The 21,783-nt window shown below is 27.4% G+C and overlaps 2 protein-coding genes across 4 annotated transcripts; one reads left to right on the top strand and one right to left on the bottom strand.

The window, feature by feature from the left end:
* Positions 1-692: 692 nt before the first annotated feature.
* LOC105200878 (heat shock factor protein) lies at positions 693-12,490 on the top strand. 3 transcript variants are annotated; one of them, XM_026130147.2, is made up of 12 exons: positions 693-997; positions 3,112-3,220; positions 3,308-3,432; positions 4,140-4,463; positions 4,542-4,624; positions 4,936-5,100; positions 6,129-6,188; positions 7,410-7,844; positions 8,623-8,737; positions 8,872-8,956; positions 9,416-9,623; positions 11,923-12,490. In XM_026130147.2, the coding sequence occupies exons 1-12, from the start codon at positions 893-895 to the stop codon at positions 11,963-11,965; spliced, it is 1,857 nt and encodes a 618-aa protein (XP_025985932.1). In that variant the 5' UTR covers positions 693-892; the 3' UTR covers positions 11,966-12,490. The 3 variants fall into 3 exon arrangements, with proteins under 3 accessions (XP_025985932.1, XP_025985931.1, XP_011166965.1); XM_026130146.2 differs by having other exon boundaries at positions 7,410-7,928; XM_011168663.3 differs by lacking the exon at positions 6,129-6,188 and having other exon boundaries at positions 7,410-7,928.
* Positions 12,491-15,544: 3,054 nt separating this feature from the next.
* Positions 15,545-16,753, bottom strand: LOC105200879 (UPF0184 protein C9orf16 homolog). The gene is made up of 2 exons (XM_026130145.2): positions 16,347-16,753; positions 15,545-16,100 (listed from the first exon to the last, which is right to left on the bottom strand). The coding sequence occupies exons 1-2, from the start codon at positions 16,537-16,539 to the stop codon at positions 15,931-15,933; spliced, it is 363 nt and encodes a 120-aa protein (XP_025985930.1). The 5' UTR covers positions 16,540-16,753; the 3' UTR covers positions 15,545-15,930.
* Positions 16,754-21,783: the final 5,030 nt, after the last annotated feature.

Here is a 21,783-nt window from a genome sequence, read left to right as displayed (position 1 = left end):
CAAAAGATGCTTCAAAGCATTTGCAGCAGCATCTTGGCCGTACCCATAATAGGCTTTCTACAATAAGTTATTAGTTAATATCATAAGTCATAAGCCATAAAAATTGATCAATCACAGTCGAATATTCTCTTCACATTTGACTGTGATTAGTCAATTTTTATGGCTTATGACTTATGATATCGACTAATAGCTTATTATAGAAAGCCTATAATAAGCAATGCAATTAAGCCCGTATCAGACTACGCATTGAAGATTGAGATTGAAGATTAAAGATTGAAATTTGACCAATCAAAACAAGGAAATTTTAACTCCTTTTATTTTGATTGGCCAAAGGTCAATCTTTAATCTTCAATCTTCAATTTTCAATACTAGTCTGATACGGGCTTTAGTCAATTCCAATGGACTAACCTTTTTTGGTTAGCTTAACCTTTAACCAAGATTGGTGAAAGAAATCTTAAAATAGTCCGAAACAAACCTAACGTATATGTCCACCCAACCGACGACCAATAAGAAAGTCCCTACAAACCTCCACTCCACTCTACCATTTGAGCTGCGTTCAGAAATATCAACCGGGTGCATCTAGATATTTTATCCTTGTTTCCCAAATGTTAAATAAGGATAAAATGATATCTGAATCATGGTGGAAGTATAACATGCTATCCCTTCCACCATGATCTGAATGCACATCTGAGCAATGTTTCTGAACGCAACCACGCATGTTCGAGGTTCGAGTGCGCAGTGGTGGTGAAGCAGCACTGCAGCAGAATAACTTCGTCAACGGTGTCAGCCATTATAGTTTGAGTCACTGGAGGTGCAAGGAGGTTTTTCGTGAACAACAGCGAAAGTGCATAAGATATTCATTCATAAACAAGCTTTGACACAAGGTGCCAAGATGCACACAACATCGGAATTAGATTCGAACGTGCCTGCGTTTCTTGCCAAACTTTGGAAGATGGTCGACGATCCGAAAATCGACAATCTTATTTCCTGGTCACCTGTAAGTACTCTCTTATTTACCTACCTGTTCGCGAAGATCTAAGCCGGATTACTCTATGTAAAATCGCGGATCGGTAATGTAACACGCGGGTCAAATGACGCTGTGTGTTACATTAAACAACTATGCCGACAATCACTGCGTCAACACCATCACGCTGACTGTAATTGCATTCACAACAATCGCATCAATAAATGTGCGCCACCGATGTGCAACATTATTTTTTGCGGTGCGTTCCTTTCTGATTCTGTTTCCGTCGCATTTTGCCTAAACTAGACGTGATTATTATTAATTCTTGTTTATTATCAATCATCATTTAATTGTGACGACGTTACATTAATTGTGTGTCGAAAAACTATTGCTAAATTCTATAATTTTTTTTGTTACTTTTTTTTGAAGAAAATTTTAATGCAATCCAACATATAATTAAATGCAATGTTTTCAATTAAAACCTAGCATGTGGCTCTTCCTTGGAAGAATTATTTCCTAAGTTTATTATCATTACAAATATCTAATTGATTGTCTAAAGTTAAAGTTGGGATCAGATATTCATGACTTTGTCTATTTCATGACTTTACAAAACATTCACAGTGATAAAAAATTATTTAATGTTATTATTTACTTTGTTTACCTATTTTGTATATTGATAGGTAAAAAACAATTAAGATAAAACATATAAAATCAGATCCAATCTCACTTTTATAAAATTAAGACTTTACTTTATCAATTAAGAGGTTAAGTTAAATTGATAAATTAATGAAATCATGATACTGAGGAATTACATCACTACTGCATTCATTATATTAATTTTCGTTGTATTAATTCTAGATGGATCATGTGATATTACAAATGTTTTAAAATATTCGAAATGATATTTTATTTTAATTAAACTTTTTGCATAATATAATTTTTCTTTTTTTCTTTATTCTATTTATCTTTTATATATTTATTTTTTCTATTTTTTCTCTATTCTCTAAATATAAACATGGAAAGAAAAGTTTAACTGAAATTAACAGATCAGCATCTATATTCTGTAATTTGATAAAATAGTTTGGTTATCGTTAGCTGTTGTACAAGTGTTATGAGCTTTCTACAATAAGCTACTAGTCGATGGCATAAGTTTTAAGCCTAATAAAAATTGACCAATCACAATTGAATGTGAAGAGAATATTTGACTGTGATTGATCAATTCTTACGGCTTACAACTTATGACACCGACTAATAGCTTATTGTAGAAAGCTCATTATACATACAGTGATCACTTTTTCTAGAAAAAATAAAGAACAAACCTAAAAATTGTTAGTTGTTCCTATGTTTCCAAATTAGTTTTCTGACTGTGCGCATATTATAAAATTTTCTTGCACAGTTTTGTAATACTTTGAATCTGATTCAGTTGTGTTGGAATAAATTCTTAATTTAAATCTGAAATAAATTTGAAATAATAAGAATGAAAATAGATTGAAGCTGAGTAATTTTTATTAAAAAAAAATTAAAAATATAGTTAAAATTAACAAGTATAGTTAATAAAAATTATATTGTATAAAACTTAATTGCAAAGAAATGTTAGTTGTTTCTGTAAAAATTCATTCATTGGTACAATATTAGACATTGGAACACTAATTAAAAAAGAATTTCCTGTAATATTGTTAAAATAAAAAACAAAATTGAGTTTTGAAAAAATATATCTAAAGAATAGCTGCCTGAGATAGAGGATTTTACAATAAAGGATGTATAATTGCCATAATTATATGGTAAAAAATGCTGCACAACAATAGTATAAATGATATCAAATTGTTTTGTCGAGAATACTGTTACAGAATACTGTTGCAATATTCTATAACTCTTACCCTATAAGCGCATAACATGATTTAAATATTAAATAATATTCTTGAAATATTAATAAAAAGATCTTACGCAGTTGCTACTTTTTCTGCTAAATGCGGTCTATTTGATTTAAAATAAATAGTAGAATAGCAGTATGTGTACCGTTCCAATTTAAAATGAATTATGATGTTTGGAAATAATAATGGATATATATTTCGCTATAATTTGATGCAAAAATTTTAATATGTGATATTTTACATATTTTTTTATTAATATTTTTAATATTTTTTCAGTCTGGGAAAAGTTTTTTCATTAGAAATCAAGCAAAGTTTGCAACAAATTTATTACCACATTATTACAAACATAGTAATATGGCCAGTTTCATACGACAACTAAATATGTGTAAGTTTTTGCAATTTTTATATAATTCTATTTAAAATTTAATTAAACAGATATAATAAATAATAAACATTTAATATTATGTGTTAGATGGATTCCATAAGAAGGTATCTGTAGAATTGGGTGGCCTAAAATGTGACAAAGATGAAATAGAGTTTGCGCATCAGTATTTTGTCAAAGATCAGCCTCACTCGATAAAGCATATTAAAAGAAAAGTAAGTATATTAAGATATATTATGATATAATTTGTTTTCAATTTTATTGTATTCGAAAGATCTAAGGTCAAAATTAATTCAGATATATTTTAAAGATACAGTTTAAAAGGTTTTGTATGTTTAATGTATTTCCATGAATAATTTTCCAAAAGTTTAACAAAAACTCTAATTTATGTACTATGTGTAATAATAAATTGAAGATGTTTCTATATATGTATACGGGATGGTTTATATAAATTGTTAGTTTAATATCTCAAGAATTATGCGATCAATTTTATTCATTCTGGTTTCAAATTTTTTAGGTTACACAAAAATTTAAATTTATGTTAAGACTGATTTTTTCTTTGTTTTATCTAGAGGAGATGAAGTGGGAATAACTTTGAAGTTTTAAATAAATACCTATATAAAACAAACTATTTCTGGAATCTATATTAAAGACAAGTCACTTTTATTTAAAAATTTTTTTAAAGTCATTTTTTTTTAAATTACAAGTAATTTGAAGTTCAGAATGAGACAACTTAAATGAAATTGAATTAAAAATAAAAAATGAAACGCAAAATAACATTAATAATTTAGAGTATTAGCTATTTCCTTATAAATTTTTTTTGTTTTAAGAATAAAATTGTTTAAGACAATTTTTTAAGATTTTAGGGGTAATAATTATATTTTATTATAATAATCACGGAATTATATTTATTTTTTATTAGGTTGCGACTAACAAAAGTCAAGATCCAGCGCGTCCCATTTCTGCAGAATTAGTGACTAAAATATTTGCTGAAGTAAGAGACATGAAAGGTCGTCACGATCATATGGATTCTACCTTAAATGAAATAAAACAAGAAAATTCAGCATTGTGGAGAGAAATAGTGATGTTGAGACAAAAACATTTAAAACAGCAACAAATTATTAATAAATTGATTCAATTTCTTGTTACTCTTGTACAACCATCAAGAAGTGGTATATCTGTTAAAAGGCGATACCCATTAATGATAGACTCAAGTCGTTCACATAAACAAAGTAAATTGTCCAAGGTAATGTGTCACGTTTACTTTTAAAAAAATAAATAAAAATACATTAAATAAATTGCTACAATAATATTTATTTTGTAGGCGCAAAAGTCTCCTACTGGACCAGTAATTCATGAACTTGATGCATCAGAACCCGATATAGATTCAGACTACTTAGCTTCTGAGTAAGTAAATAAAAATTTTTCTCTTGAATTTATTTAAATTTTATATATAATGTTTATTTTATAAAGATAGAAATTCAAAGAATAAGTTGAATATTGATACATGAATAACGCAAGAAATAAGAAATACCATTTTGTGGAGCGGATCTTGGTATTTTATATTTCTGTGTCATTTATTAATACCATTAGATCAGATATATTCATAGAAATAAAATATGAAATACATATTTCATTTTTATAAACTGCAATATGATGTAAACTGAAACTAGAAATATCTCTAACTAAATAAATTAACAATAAGTTAATAACTACAGGATTATAGCAAATGAAATGCCAACTGTTCAAAGTCCACAAGAACATATTGAAACACAAATAGATGATGAAAATACTGAAATTATATATTCAGTTAATGAGTTTGTTCAGAATCCTAAAATTGAAGAAGAAACAAAAAAGAAACGTGTTTGCAAAGACAAAAAGAAGTAAGTTTAATTCAAATTTTTCATATTATACTTCTGTTACCGGTATTTATACGCACATATAAATTAATTTAAAAAATATATATAACAGAAAATAAATATTAACATATATATATATAATAAGTTAATATTTATTTTATTTGTTTTATATATATATATATATATATATATATATATATATAATGTAAAAAGTAGATACATAAGGTACTCTAGTGGCGCAATTTATTAATTCATAATTGCATCAGTGTATTTACATTGGAGAGTACATTAAATCAATAATATTGCACCAGCAAATTTGCCCATATTTTGCTGCTAGAGTTAGTCTTATAAAGAGAAGATTCTATACTACAGTAATTTTTTATAAAATTTGAAACATTTTTTTTGTTAAAATATTAGAACACATTTTCCAATATTTTTGTGTTTTAAGCTAAAAATGAAAATAAAATTTGTAACAAAGTTTTATTTCAAATTTAATTATTAAATAATTAGCCTAACGTTAAAATTTTGGTTAAGAAAAAGTCTAAATTTTCCAAGAATTTAATTTACGGAAAGAGAGAGAGAGGGTCTTACTAAGTAAAAGCTTTTAAAAATAAATATTATCACTCTGAGAAGAGATGTGATATATATGCATCAAAAATATTATGATAAAAATTATTATGATAACAGTATAAATGTATAAATATTTAAAAAAATCCAAGTTACTAAAATTAATTAAGTATAATCTTTAACCACTGGTGCGGTATGGTAATTTCACTAATTTTTTGTTTTAAAATATTTCATACTTCACCCATAAAACTTTATATCATCTTTATCTTCTCTTCTTTCATTCGTTTGGAATATCGTATGAACGTGTGTGTATCTGCTTATAATTTATATATAAAAATCGATTATGGTCATTGCATCTTAAGTGGTTAAAGATTAAGTAATATTTTTACATAATGATTAGTTGTAGTTTAGTAGAATTTAGTAATATTATTTAAATTATATTAAAAATTCTTTTATTATATTTATTCTATTTTAAATGTTATTAGGAGGAAAAACAAAGTGCCTGTCAGAATTTTGATTCCAACGGAAAATGGAAAAAAATCAAGGTTAACTAAATTTATGTCATTTGATGTTAATGTTTTGAGATTTACTTGTACTTATTTTGTTGTATTAAAGTCACTATGAATATACACTATTTCTTTGCATGAATCAGATTTTTGTAATTGTATTTTAAAAATATGATCAAATTTACTTAATAAAAACAGTGGGGTGCTAAAATTTCTTTATTAATTAATAAAATAAAATATTATTAAATGATATTCAGAAAATGTTTAATAATAATATGAAAGAAGACATAATTTTATCATTATTTTGCACACACATAGAGTATATTAATTTTGCAACATATTTAATAAATTTTGTTTGCTTTTTACTGTAGCTTGGATATTCATATATTTTTACATTTTTTACTATGATTATTTTTAATATTACTATACTTATTTTTTTACTTTTTATATGTCTTTTCTTATATTTGTATATTTTATTATGCGATATTGTTTTTCTCTGATTTTGTTGTACATAAATCTTTATATTTTTATTTTACAATATTGATATTTTTTCGTTAATGGAACATCAAATTTATGTAAATATTTACAATATATTGCAAGTACATTTATATTATTTTATTTCTGAATTTATAATTTTAATGAAATATTTTTTGGATTTGCTTACACATACAAATTATTCTGACTTAGATTAGACACATTCATAAATTTTGTTTTACTTTATAGTATATAGTATGTTAATGCATTAGTATACTATATAATAATTAATAATAAATTATCTATTATGGATAATTTACCTCACATTGCACCATTTTTGATCTTTTTTTCTCAATGTTTCTGTGAAAATATTGTATAATCTTTATATACATTTATAAAAAATATATTAATCTTTATGTGTATAATGAAAAAGAAAGATAATGATAAAAAGGGGAAAAAGACAATATTCTTCTTCTATTAGAAAAAATTCTATTGTTTGTATATTTTATTTCTTCATAATATTAACCTATAAATATTATCTTTATTTTTCTAATTTCTATTATATTACAATATAATAGAAATACATTTTGTTGGTGACTGGTATAATGCATTGCATGAATTTTTTCCTCTTATGTTGCCATGGAACATATACACTTTGTTTTATCTTTTCACTATAGTATTGAGATATAATATACTTAAGTATTTATTTAAAAAGAATATGTAAAAGATTTTAAGTCTGGGCATTATAAAATAAGAATAGAGATTGATATTAATTTTGATTTACAGGGAAGAATTGCATGTGCTTGAAGTGTCTACCGACGAAGATGAGCCTGTTACTTTATCTAATAAAAATACTATCCATTCTAAACCAATACCTATGGCGACTGTGCGTAGTTCTAAACTTGCAGCGATGGCAGCAAACATTAAATCTCAAGATATTGACACCGATATAGATACTCCAGGTGATCTGGAGGATAATATGGAAGCTTTGGACAACGATGCGTCGATGGTGAAACTGGAAGATATCCTAATTGTCCCGGAAATGCTCAATAGTAGTAACATTAAAAATATGATGGAGAATGAAGTTAATAACAGCAATCTTAACAAAATGAATACAAATCTTAATCAAATGGATGACGGGAAAAATATTTTAATGACAAATAACAATGAGGAATACAATGAATGTAGAAAAATAAAATCTTCAAACGAAGGAAATAATAGGTATGATAGCGCAGGCGCGAGTTCATCAAATGATTTATTAGTGAGCCGTGTCAATTCTTCTGGAAAGGCTAATGCTAATTACAGGTTAGAACCGATGTAACTCCTGATTAATATATATCCTATTCGGCGAAAGAAACTTTATGCGTATATGGGCAGCATAGTGGAGAAGCGAAGCGCGTTATACCTTCTATGACATACGTAACATATATACGTAAATACGGCACATGCGAGCTCGCTGGCATTACCATTACGAGCTTGTACGGGCCTGAACAGTGGAGAAGGGGACTGTGAAGTCTACGCGAAACGGATGAATTTTCATCCGACCTCATAGATTGCTCTCGCTGAATAGGATACAAGTATTTAATAACATAATTTCAATTTAATTTTAAATTGAGAATTATTAATCAAGAGGGGTAATTTTTTTTTTTACATCGGATATTGGAAAAATTTTTTTAATAGATAAATATTACTTGTTTTTTAAATAGTTTTTTTACACCTAATTTAATTTTTAGTTTGTGTTCTATACAGCAATTAAATTGCATTTATTAATATACAAGTACTTATGACACAGCACTTACTAATATATACATTTCTTATGACATAATAAAAATGACATATAAAAAATAATATTTTTTTTACATTTCTTATAAAAATTATTGTATAATAATTGTATAATTGTATAATAATTGTATAATTATTGTATAATTTTCAAGTTTTATCTAATAGGACCAGAGTTCCACCTATTTCTCTTATTTAATTTGATCATTAATTTATGCAGAGAGATAGACAGCCGTTTGGATTCGATGCAAACCGATTTGGACAAAATTAATAATTCTCTTTGTGAGGCATTCTACGGTGAAAATTGCAGCATTGATGCTAATACTTTACTTCAGGTAAATATAAGGTTAAATTAAAATATTTTCTACATATCAGAAAAAAAGAAAAATTTTATAAAAATAATTAAAGCCTTTAATAACGAAAAGTGTATCGATTAAAAATTTTAATATTGATATTTTTCCTCTTTTAGTTGTTTGGTGATGATAATTCACTGGGATACGAATTATCAATTAATCCAGAATTTAATTCTATACAAGAGGATGATGAGACTATAAGTGAGTTTTTACAATTAATTGTCTAAATTTTTTAATTTTATTTAATAGAAATAGTGAAAGGTTGATAAAGAGCAAAAAGAAGGTATAAGTTTTTAATTAAAATTTATTTCAGTTTATTAAATAAACTGAACGTTTTGATTTACTAAATCTTCCTTAGTAGTATTAATAACTTAATATAAATAAACTAGGACGCGTTCATTCAAATAAATGTAAATATATAAATAGATATAACGGTTGTGCTAAAATCATAAAAACGGTTACATCAAAATTTAATATGTAAGTAGAAAAAATTATAAAAGTTATTAATGTATGGAGTTGTAAATATATGAATAAGAAAGTTTCTTTATATTTGTATATTACATCATAATGTTATTATAAAACTTATGCTTTACTTAATTATATAAAATTAATGAAATGTACTAGACATAAGCAAATTAATAATTTCAATTGTGTATGCAGTTCCAGATTCTATCAATGGATCTGTTGGTGGTGAACTTATGGCATATAATCCTTCATCTAATCTACCAGATTTTGATATATTTATGCAAAATGAGTCTGATTCAAATCCATCAGATTTACAGATTAACAATCTTTATACTACAGATTCTTTAGAGAATTCTAAGGATTCACTTTTCGATGCTGTGAATGATGACGTGAATTCGAAATCGTAAATATCATTAATTTTAAGATGTTTTTTTCTTTTTTTAAATGCGTTTTTATTATTATAAATTATTTTTCTTTCTCCATTTTTTTCGAAGTTAACCATATAAATTTGACAAATATTACATTTATTATGTTTAGGATAAATCAATATCATACAATTAAAATTGTCATCTTAAATTTAAGAAATAAATTAGATTTAAAAGATCAATTAAATTAAAAAGATCAAATTGAAACAGAAATTTGATAAAAAGATATATTTATATCGCAAAAAGATATTTACTTATAGATTGTTTTAGGTAGATTTCTTTAGATAGATTCAAATTAATCACTTGTATCCAATTCTTTGGTTTCTGCAGATTTTATTTTGAATGAATAAATACGAACGATTTCTTCAATCAGTACATAGAACTATGAAAGTTAAAAGGAATAAAAATCTCAATATATTTCTTAATCATTAAGATTCTGTCGATTCACTACATATAATAATATGTTATATGTCTTTACTTAGAACATAAAATTCATTGGATTTGCACCAAAAAACAAGATCTGATTGAAATGAGTAATTTCTGATTAACTTGTAAAAATATGACGGAAGTAATGTTATTCTTTCTTTATATGTTTCATTAACATAAATTAGTAATATCCCTACTTATATACTAGTATACAAGAAAGTAATACAACTGTAAATATTCTTATTATGCGAGTGTTTATTTTATTACGATAAAATTAAAACAGTAAAATATGCCGATAAAATTAGTGAAATTTTTATTTTGCCATAACTTGTAGATGTTTGAAGTTTCGATTATATATTGTATACTATAGCTTTATAAATTTCTATAATGATATTTGTAATAATTATTTGATTTGAGTATAATAATTTCAAGAGATTCAAGTATTTAGAATTTTGCAACATTGATACATAAAAGCAAGCTTTATAAATTTACATCAGCAATACCTATTATCGTTGTATAACTTATATTAACAGTAGATTTTCGCAGAAGTTAAAAAATAATTGAGAAACCAGTTTTTGTAATATATTACAGATAAATACTGTATATGTGTATGTGCATAATATAAAAATTAAATGAAAACAAATTATATAAAAAGATTCTTATAAATTTTGCTGTTATCGACGAACATTATCTGATATTATTTTCGAAACATAAGAATAGTTATTTTAATTTACAGTTTACATCATATAATTTTCACTAAATGTATGCAAGATCTTTTATGCAAAAAGCATTAAACTTTCCATAAAATTTTATATTTAACATCGTTATATAAGATACTTTAAAAGTGCGGAAACAGTTATTTCTCTCCAAAATTATTTGTCTTGTGAGAAAATGTTTCAAACAAAAATTGTGAGATTTTACCAAATGTATCAAAGAGCAAAATTAAATACTTTTTGAGATATGAGTTAGTAATGTTCAGGTATCGCCGGACATTTGAAGATTCAAAGTTATTAAATACGGGAGTGACGAACCATGGGGTCCTTATTTTTGCAAATACATTCACGTACAAGAGATATAAATCCGAGCTTTTTCCACGCGATATGTTTTGGATAATGTTAATACTTGTGGAACTTGTCAACCCAAAAATTGTTTAATCAAAAAGAATTTTATTATAGCATTTTGAAAAGAACTCAACTATCATCTACAAGAATATTGAATAAAAATTTATTTTTCATTAAATTTAAAAGTTGATTGAGACTTCCTCCATACTCATGCTGAAGATTACATGGATGAATGCATTTGTTAAAATCTTACAATTTTTATCTGAAACATTTTCCCATAGGACCAATAATTTCGAAGATAATTGGCCGTTTCCGAACTTTTAAACCACTCTTGTATATAATACATATTGTACTATTTTGTTTACGTAAAAAGCTTAACAAATAATAAACTTTTGGAAATTAAGTCAATTCAAAGTATAGCGTTATACATATATATATGTAATCTTCTTTTGTGTAATATTCTTTTCTTTTTTATATTTTTATTATATGTAGTATAGCTTACATCTACATTTTATTTTTTTTGATAGAAATCATTTCTGATTTTTAATTACTAAGAAAAAAATGGAAAATAAGAAAAATAATATTACGGAAAATTAAAAAATGCACTATTAAAAGTATACCTCTTCGGCGTTTATTATTAGGCTTAAAATAACAATATTATAATAGAGATCTTGCACGATCAAATAATACTGTCAGTACCAACAAATATTGACAATATTATTCGTCATGGCTAATATGTTGATGGATTGATATAAAATATTGACGGTGATCGAAATTTTTTTATTCTCAGGCATCATCTGAATCTAAATCGCTTTATAATAATGATTATGTGAAGACAACGCGTTAATATTTCCGTGAGTATAATTTTACAATAATGGATGGCATAATTGCAGAAATAATCTCAGATTGTAAAAATATTGTCAGTATTGCTGATTCAATATTATTGATCAGCACAATTGATTGCGTAAGATTTCTATAAAGTCATTTACAAAGGTGCGACAACACAATTGAAGTAACTTAAACTGCGAAACAAAATACACAATGAAACAGATAAAAGTATAATAGAGCAATCTTGACATTGTTAAGAGAATTAGATAATGACATACTTATAGTTACCTAAAATTTCATAAATTAACAAATGTGAAATTAAAAAATCCTCTATTCTTATTTTGTACATATATAATACTTTAATAGAAAATTTATTCTTACTTTGTATGATATTGTAAATGATTTTCATGCTGAAAAAGGTGTAAGCTCTGTGCAAAAAAAAAATGAATAGAATAATAATGTAATATTCTTTGTAATATCCTATAGGAAGATATAAGTTTGTTAGATTTAATAAGCTTACGTATGTAAAAGTCTTTATAAAAACATACAGTGATAATGCAAGATTAAGATTTCAGTGTTTTTTATGCAATAAAAGAAATTAAATTTTTTAATTTCCAAATATAAAATTTTAAATTTCCAAATGTTTTTACATATTTTATGGTTAAAATTTATAAAATAAATATAGTTAAAAAACATATTCACGTATTTTTTTAATAATAAAGGTGCAAAGACATCTTAATTTTAAAGGTAATATTTTAGTATCCAAAATAATATATCAAAATTTTAACCATAAATATGTAAATATGGAATAGATATAATACATGGTACATAATTTATTTTATATATATATATATATATATATATATATATATATATATATATATATATATATATAAATTATGTACAATGTAATTTAAAATTAAGTTAACAATGTAATATAAAGCGAGATTTTAATTCATCGACCCAATCGCATTATGCACACCTTTCATAGATCAAAATTAGATTTGTTACGCATAATGCGGTCATTTAATCGATGAATTAAAAAATTTGCCTGTACTACTGGCAGCTAAAAGTGGTATATTTGATACAGTAAAATGTTGAATACAGCATTATTGTATTGGCTGTGTTTAGTTTTGCATATCTGAGATATTTATTTGCTTTTTTTTACTTAAAAAATTATTCGGCAATTCAAATCTCGGAATTAATCTTGGTGCTCAAAGATTATCTGATTTAAGTTCACTCTGCTAACTTGCATCTCAGATTTGCAATATCACACGCAGCAAAAATAAAAAATAAATTTAACGAAAAATATTCTGGTCATATAAAAATAGTCATGTAAAAATTTGGATACTTGATATACAATTGACTTGAATACTGAAATCTTATTCTTGGATCTTTATTAATAAGTTAATAATCTTAATGTTTTTCTGTACAAAAGTGTGTGTAATTTAATCTATGCAATAAGAATATACCAAGTTACTTGGCCCCTTTCAACGTCCATATAATTGGCCCATATAAATTGATTGTTTGATGTATTGATATATGTATGTATGTAATGGCTGTTCTTTACACTGGTCGACAAAAATTCAACAATTTTTTGGCTTTAAAGTAAACGAAGTTGTTTCTGATAGATTTTGATGCGCTAATTACGAATCTGGCTGCAAAAATATCGTATTACGTCAAGTTTGTGAGGTATTCTAACTTAAAGGTGCAAAAAATGAAGTTTTTGGCCATTTTCCATGACTTATAAAATGTCTAACAATTTTTTTTTCACTATCTAGCTGAATGTCACATTAAAGTGTAATTCTTACCTTTTCCAACGCATATTTGATTGCGATGATCCGATTTTTTTTCGCTGAAATAGAGCAAATTGAATTTTTTTGCTTTTTAACCTTTTGTATCACATTTATTTGTATCGAACCGATTGTTTTGAAAATTTGTATTCGATTTGTTTTTTTAGGTCGCTGAACGAATCTGAAGACAGATTTTCAAAATTCAAAATGGCAGATTTAATATAAATGATCAAAATCTCAAAAAAAAAACAAAAAAATTTTAATTTGCTCTATTTCAGTGAAAAAAGGTTGGATTATAGCAATCAAATATGCGTTGGAAAGGGTAAGAATAACATTTTAATGTGACATCCAGTTGGATGCTGAAAAAAATTGTTAGACATTTTATAAGTTATGGAAAATGGCCAAAAACTTCATTTTTTGCACCTTCAAGTTAGAATATTAAAAACTTGACGTGATACGACATTTTTGCGGCCAGATTCGTAATCAGCGCATCAAAATCTATCAGAAACGACTTCGTTTACTTTAAGACCAAAATAGTGTCGACCAGTGTTATTATTTACATTTATTCAGTGCATTCATAACAAACTGCTCAAACAAACAAGTATACATAAAATGTATAAAAAGTTAACTACATGTTACAATATTTCTCATCATGTTTCATTGTTTGATTTATAGAGATAGGTTAAAATTCGTAAGTTTGATTCAAAAGTAAAATTCAGACATATTATTTTGAAATTAGTGTAAAATCCGTTATATAATTCCGTTATATAATATCATTTTCCATCAATAAAAGCTTACATTTTACTGTTTGAAATTTCAAAGTAATATTTTGAGAGAGTATAGTCATTTAAAACAAATCTTTATATAAATCCTCAATACATTTGTAATAAATATTTATTTGATAATTGATATATTTTGAAGTTTACATATTTTTCTACATGAGATGGTATTTACTTGTTCGAACTTCGACTTGTGTTTGATAAAAAATATTAACTATAAAGTCTTTCCATTTGAATAAATGTTCATGTTGTAGTTGTAATACGGCAGCACTGTTTAAGATATCAGATTGTAATTGTACTTTCAATGCTTAATGAAAAATGTAAGCAAAGGGATTGAAAATTACGAATCACTTGGTGTTGCGCTTGGTGATAAATCATTATTGCACTTAATGTACATATTGTAATAAAGAACAGTGATATTATGTAGAAGTAACTAGGGGCCAGCAGAAAAGCTAGAATTCAAGATTGAGATATACACACATCAAAACTACTTAAGTAATTAATGTTGTAACACAGAATTCCTGTCTGTAGATCCATGAAATGCTGTTTACGTTGGTTCATTGAGTTGTACATCTAACACATTAATAGCAATTCTTTAGTATTAAATACACATGATAACTGTAGCTGAAATTAGCAGATTGAAGATACTTTTACTACCATCGACAGTTATATTAAATCTGTTTGTTTATATGCAAATAAAATTTACATAACTGTTCATATGCATTTATAATTTATTTGAATATATTCCCCTCCTGTTTAGCGTATTATACAAACGATCATGAAATAAGTCACATACGAGAATGATTACACGTCTTTATTGTATTTTTTAATCATTTTATTTGTGCTTAGAAATATATTTTTTTCTCAACATGTTTTATTTTCATTTTTAAAGATATATTTTATACTTTATACTAACTCTCAAGATAACGTATACAATGTAAAATATATGTATAGAAATGTTGCATTAGAAAAATATTGTATGCATCACTATTCTTTAAATAAAATATTAAAATTTAATAAAAAGTAGTATATTTTTTGCATAACATAAAACATAACATTTAAAAGCTTTTACAATTGCAGTTTAATTAACACCGGAACATATTAATAAATAAAAATGCATTAATATTTTCAAATGTATGTATATATACATGTATATGTACATAATTACACGAGAAATTAACATTTTATTCTTTTTACCAGGAATGCTATCGAAGTTTTTATGCCTGATCACTGACAAATATGATTCGATCGATCAGTACAGATTGTATTGTAATAAATGTCCTTTGTTCTTATAGATACATGAAACAAATGATTCACAATATTAGAGATAATAATACTTGGATATCCTTAGGATCACAAATTAACAAATAATATGGTTTTCTAAGTACAAAATGATCATCATTTTGATTGTTGCTCTTCAACTTGTAGCGATTCCTGAAACTGTTTCCTAGCTTCACGATTAGATTGCAGCAACTCCATCAGCTGTGCATGTATATCATCGTTCTTCCTTTCTAAATGATCCAAAGCAGTTTGCAAATGGTCCAGCTCATCTGCTAATATCTTCATACCTGCGTGTAATATATAATTTTTCTTTTCTTTTGTTTAAAAAGCATTCTGACATAAAATGATATCGATTATTGACAGAAAACTTTGTACACATATCTATATATTTATTTGCAATAAGTGTACATCAACAATGTACAACCAAACAAATTGACAACTATACAACTATGAAGAAGTTTTAATAAATTTAACAAATCTTTGATAAATCTTGCTTGAAAAGATCTAAGAATCTTTTAGAGATGTCTATTTACCTAACATATATACATCTTCCTCGGAATCCGCCTCGTCCTCGAGATATTCGCGAATGTCATCCGGATGTTCCTCGTCAGTGTCGCTATGATTAGTTTCCTCCATTTGCACCGTTTCCTCCACGTCTTCTTCCTTTTTCACTTCTTCTGGTGCTGGATACTCGTCTCTCACCATGCCTTGTTCTTCCACTTGCATCTGAGAAAATCTGAGAAGCAACCGGAATCAGCTGACTCTACACAGCTAAAGTAGCTACATTACGAGCAAAAAGAGTCACATGGTTCCGTGACGTAATGACGATGAAAAACTGTTGAATTGGACGAGTAGACGAGTTATTCATCGACGATCGATACAAAGTGTCTGTTCATTTTGAGTATGTATTTTCCGCACGGTTCATCTTTTCTCTTCTTTTCTTCAATATGAAGAGAAAAAAAAGAAAGGTGAACTGTACAGAAAGTTCGGCTAAAAACAACAGGCCTAAATTCTGATGAAATTTGCTAGTTCGATTTGCAATTTCTATTGCAATACCAACCGATGATAATCCGCCGTCGACAATGTTATTATTTCGCAGTGTGTTTCTCAATAGATGTCGCGCGTCGTGACAATCGCGGATCGCAGCGCGGTGGCTTACAAAATTCTAATCAGAATCTGAAAATTGCAACGTATTTTTTTTTCAGATTAGGCTGGAGCAGACTCTTGTATTGTCTCGCGTAAAAAATCAATTAATTAAAATGCTTTTTTTAGTTTCCAGAATAGAAATAAAGGGCTTTAATCAATAAATTTATTTATGCATTATGCAAAAGTTTATTTGTGCTTTCGCCTTTATTATTCAAAAATACATTCTGCGCACGGATGATTCTAACAAATTTTCCTCATAGAATATCAATTCTAACGCGTGTTACATGTTGATATCGTGTATAGCGATATCGCGATTTTGTAATTTTAGAAGATTCGAAATTCTTTTCATATTTTGTCAACTCTAATAAAAAAACCGATAGAAAACGATAGAAAGTGCCAGAAACCTGATTCAAAACAATAGAATTCTATCGTTTTGAATCAGGTTTTTGGCACTTTCTATTGTTTTTTATCGGTTTTTTTTTATCAGGGAAGATTACTTTCCCGTTAAGACGCATCAAAAATTCGATTGATGAGGGACCATCGTCAGATAGTTTCTCGTTCTAATGTAAAATTGATTATATCAATTGCTGCAATATTGTTGTTTGATTATCTTTAATATTTATATTCCAAATTTAATTTTGGTGTCAAATCATTCTTATTTCGTTTTAATCGACCATTCGCCTTTATGTCCAATATCAATCAAAATCTTTTGCGAATTTTTCTGAATCGTTATCTTCTCGTCAATAAGCAACGAAAATGCAACAATTAAGATGCAATGAGTGAACAGGCATGAACACGTCATTGTTTTGTAATAATTAATTACGTCGAAATTTTCAGTATTTTCTCAAAAGTGTTAACTATATCAATATCTTCATTATTTTCTTAAAACTGCCATTTAAAAATTGTCGTTGGTACTTCTGCGGTTGTATTTTTAACAATGCAAAAATATTTTTTTCTAAAATTACTATTCTTTCAATTTTTTATATATGAATATAATATAAATAATATAAATTTTCTACTGACTCATACTTTTTCGTTTACTTCCGGCAAATTCATTGTAATAAAAAAAATGATGCTTTCTAATTTTTCCAAATGTTTAATGTATTTTAAATATAAATCATACATAATGCTTAATTAACAGCAATAATATTACCAATTATTGTCTATATTATGTGTTCGTCTTTAATAGTATCTTATCGATCGGTTATTTGACTCTACTACATTTTAATTACATTGCGCAACCACTGGATGGCAACAGTAGTAACTAGCGTTACATTTCGTTTAAATTTGCATTTTCGTTTAGCGAGTAGACGAGAGAATCGTATTTTTACAAAATCTGGCCATAATTTTAACTTAATAGTTTCATATATTACGTGAAATATTTATTACACTTACAATCAGTAACTTTATTGTAAACTTAAAAATTTAGAACAGTATAAAGAGTTTATGAAAAGTAATTTTGCATATACTTTAATATATTTTCTTCGAAGCAATCTTTGAAGATAATTTAAAAATTTCTTTTTACAGTTGCATATACATGTATATAATGAGGGCAAAAAGTATTTCAAATACAAAATACAAAATATTGGCAATTAATATTTGAATTGCAAAATATAAAATACTGGCGATTGTTCGTATTTGTTGAATTAATATTTGAAATACAAAATAAAGGATTGTATTTAAAATACTTTTTGCCTAACTCTGCATATAAAGAGCATATATGTTTGCAATTACCTATATGTATATCTCTCAACTGTAAAAAATGTAATAAAATTGTAGCAAAAATCACTGTGTTTAATATTAAAAATATTATTTATTACTAACATAGCAATTAAATTTCATTATTTCTATTAGTTCTATAAGAGTTAGTTCTATAAGAGCCCCTAGTTACTTCTACATATTTCTATTAGTTCTATAAAGCGAGATATTTAAGAAAAATTTTGTGAGATACATTTTTTAATATCCCAAACATATAAAAAATATTTTACATATTGAAGTTGAAACAAATATTTTAAGCGATCGATTCCTTTTATTCGCAACTTTTGCTGTTACATTTTATTTCATTTAAAGCATTATTTATAATAATAATATCTCATATTTATGACTGAGATATAATGTTTCATTATAACGTATTTCAGTTTTCTGGGTAATTGCGTGTATTTTAATGCTCTTTTCTTCGTCGCGCGCTATACAGGCGCTAATAGAACGGGAAATCTGATTCTAGGAACGCGAGAAAGACGCTTAGGCTTTGAACACGAGTATCGTCGCTGGGATACCCTTCTCTAACACTCGCGGCTGGTGTTCTTAATTAGGGGGATCTGCAGGCAGGAGGACGGGAGATTTTCGAGACGCCCGTTATTGCCTTGTTGAGGAGAATTGGACGGAATGCAAACTTCTACGCCCCTTGTACGTAAGTCACGTCATGCCACGTAGTTTAATACATGGTATAAATAGGAACTGTCCAATCAAACGATAATGGTCACGACATTTCTTTATTCTTATCCACTATCTTAATCAGGCATCGTTTACATTATCTCGCAATAAAATAACGTTTATTGTATCGTAGATTGTTGAGTGTTAAACGAACAATATTATTTATTATTTCGATACACATTATATATACGAGCGCCCGCATATTTCCATAATAATAAATTCAATTTTAAGTTACAAGAAATTGTACGAGAATATATTTTCACGCTGTTTTATATCACATATGGTATATCGGATTAATTTCTCATGCATTAAAAAAATAATCTTTTAATATTTAACCGAACGTGATAATAGAAATTTATTTTCTGTAACAACTTTAGTTCTGATAAAAATCAAAAATTTTAAATACATGTATAATATAATAAAACTACAGGAGGAAAGAAAAGACTAGTCTATGAATTAAACTGACCTGTCAAAAATCAAATCGGTGTGAAAATATGTAACATGTCTTTTCTCAAAGTGTAGATATTATATATTTAACACACATAATATTGTATGAAATAAAAGAGAAAGAAGACATTTTTATTAACATACCGAAAAGAAATGAGAATTAATTATAAACAAGTTAAAATGCTCATGAATTATTATTTTGATTGATATCTTCAGCACCTGGCGCGCCTGTAAACTACTAAAGTTTGAATCAGTCGATAAATACTCAATTATTTCTGTTGTCCATATATTTATCCGCGTCATTCTCTTGTCAATCGCGAAGTAATTACAGTGATCAGTCATGAAAAGTCAGTCTTCTATAGACATTGAGTCTTCCCGAGTTTGTCGATATGTCGTAAATCAATCATTTTCAATAAATTGGCGCAATATAACGATGTTCGTTCTAGATTACGAAATATGCACGTCCTCCTCCCGTCGCGTCGTCGGGAGAGGAAAAAAAAAACGTGGAGAGAAAATAGTTCTAAATGCAGCTGCGGCATCTCGATCTGTGCATTCCGCCACGATGATTTTCGTTTCCGACCCTCGTACCATCTAAATATATATGTATGTAATATATAATATGTCATACGATTCACACTAGAACGATCACACTGCGTGCACGATATTTTGTCAGACTTGATTACAAGCATGCAATATGCATCTTTCGACTCGTGGCAGCTCCCCTGTGAAGGGTCACCCCTCTTGTAAAACGCCGTTAACTCGGAGCCACTGGGGGGTTCGAGCCCTCCTCCCCGCGCGCCAGCGAGGCGGGGAGTCAATAAATTAGGGCGAGCTAATCCTATCCGGGGCGTAGTACGTTTTTAACGTAAGCTAAGTTGTTGCGGTCCCGGCTATGTGACTGTTAACTCCTTCGAGGGTACAAAAAAGTTTGCAGATTAGCCATATTTGGAGAGACGGTTTAATGAAACCTAGGGGAAAAGGAGATTAAATGCCAGGAAACGTAAAACCGATGTAATAAGGGCGAAGTGTTGAACAAGCACCATGTAGTGCACGTTAAAAGTTGATTACCGATGAAGGGAAACTGCGAATAAGTTAATAATCTACCTGAAACACTTTAATTATTAATAATCACCTTGCGCGTGATTTTAATTGCGGAAGACTGTGGATTTTCTCTCACGATGCCCCGCGCGCCGACATTACTCGTGCCGACGAATCTTTCCGGAATTAACGCGATCGACTTTCGAACTAGGTCAATCGGGGAAATGTTGCATGCGCGTTTCTGTCATTGCGATCAAGGTGCTTGGCTGAGTCATGTGCTGATACGATTCGCCCGAGGAATACCACGAATTCAGAGCAGGCTAATCGATTGTTTTCCATCGCAAGAGATTCTCATTCATGGAACCGTTCAAGCCTTGTGTGCAATCGTATTATGATATGTGTCTCAAAAACTGAGAAAAATGTAGGGCTGTTAATTGGATTCAGTGGAAATTTTTAAAATTTCCGTAATAGATTATAAATTAGTTATTAACAATAAATTATTAATTCTTATATTTAAAACTAAGATTTTGGGAACGTTATTTAAAAAAAAAATAACGTGCTTTTATTATAAAAGTAACTCGTTACTGTTATTTATAAAGAAACGATTCATTACTTTTTTTCATTACATTTTGTAGTGCTAAAGATATTAAATTTCAAAGTTATATTATTTTATAATTAATTTTTAAAAATGTAATACTCAGTATTAAGATTTACAATTCTAAATCATATAGGAAGCTTTTTTTTTGTATTAAGTTTATCTAATGATTCTTCTAATTCTTTATATTAATATGTTCTTCGTATATCTATCTTTATAAAAATTTAGATTGTAATTCACAAACACCCGAGTTTTATTAAACATTGTTTTTAAACATTAATGTTATTACTAAGAATACATTCTAATATAAT

The sequence above is a fragment of the Solenopsis invicta genome, chromosome 8, assembly GCF_016802725.1.
Source record: "Solenopsis invicta isolate M01_SB chromosome 8, UNIL_Sinv_3.0, whole genome shotgun sequence".
NCBI classification, from domain to species: domain Eukaryota; kingdom Metazoa; phylum Arthropoda; class Insecta; order Hymenoptera; family Formicidae; genus Solenopsis; species Solenopsis invicta.
The sequence above is the reverse complement of the archived record's forward strand: the minus strand, read 5'-3'. Positions and strand labels throughout refer to the sequence as shown.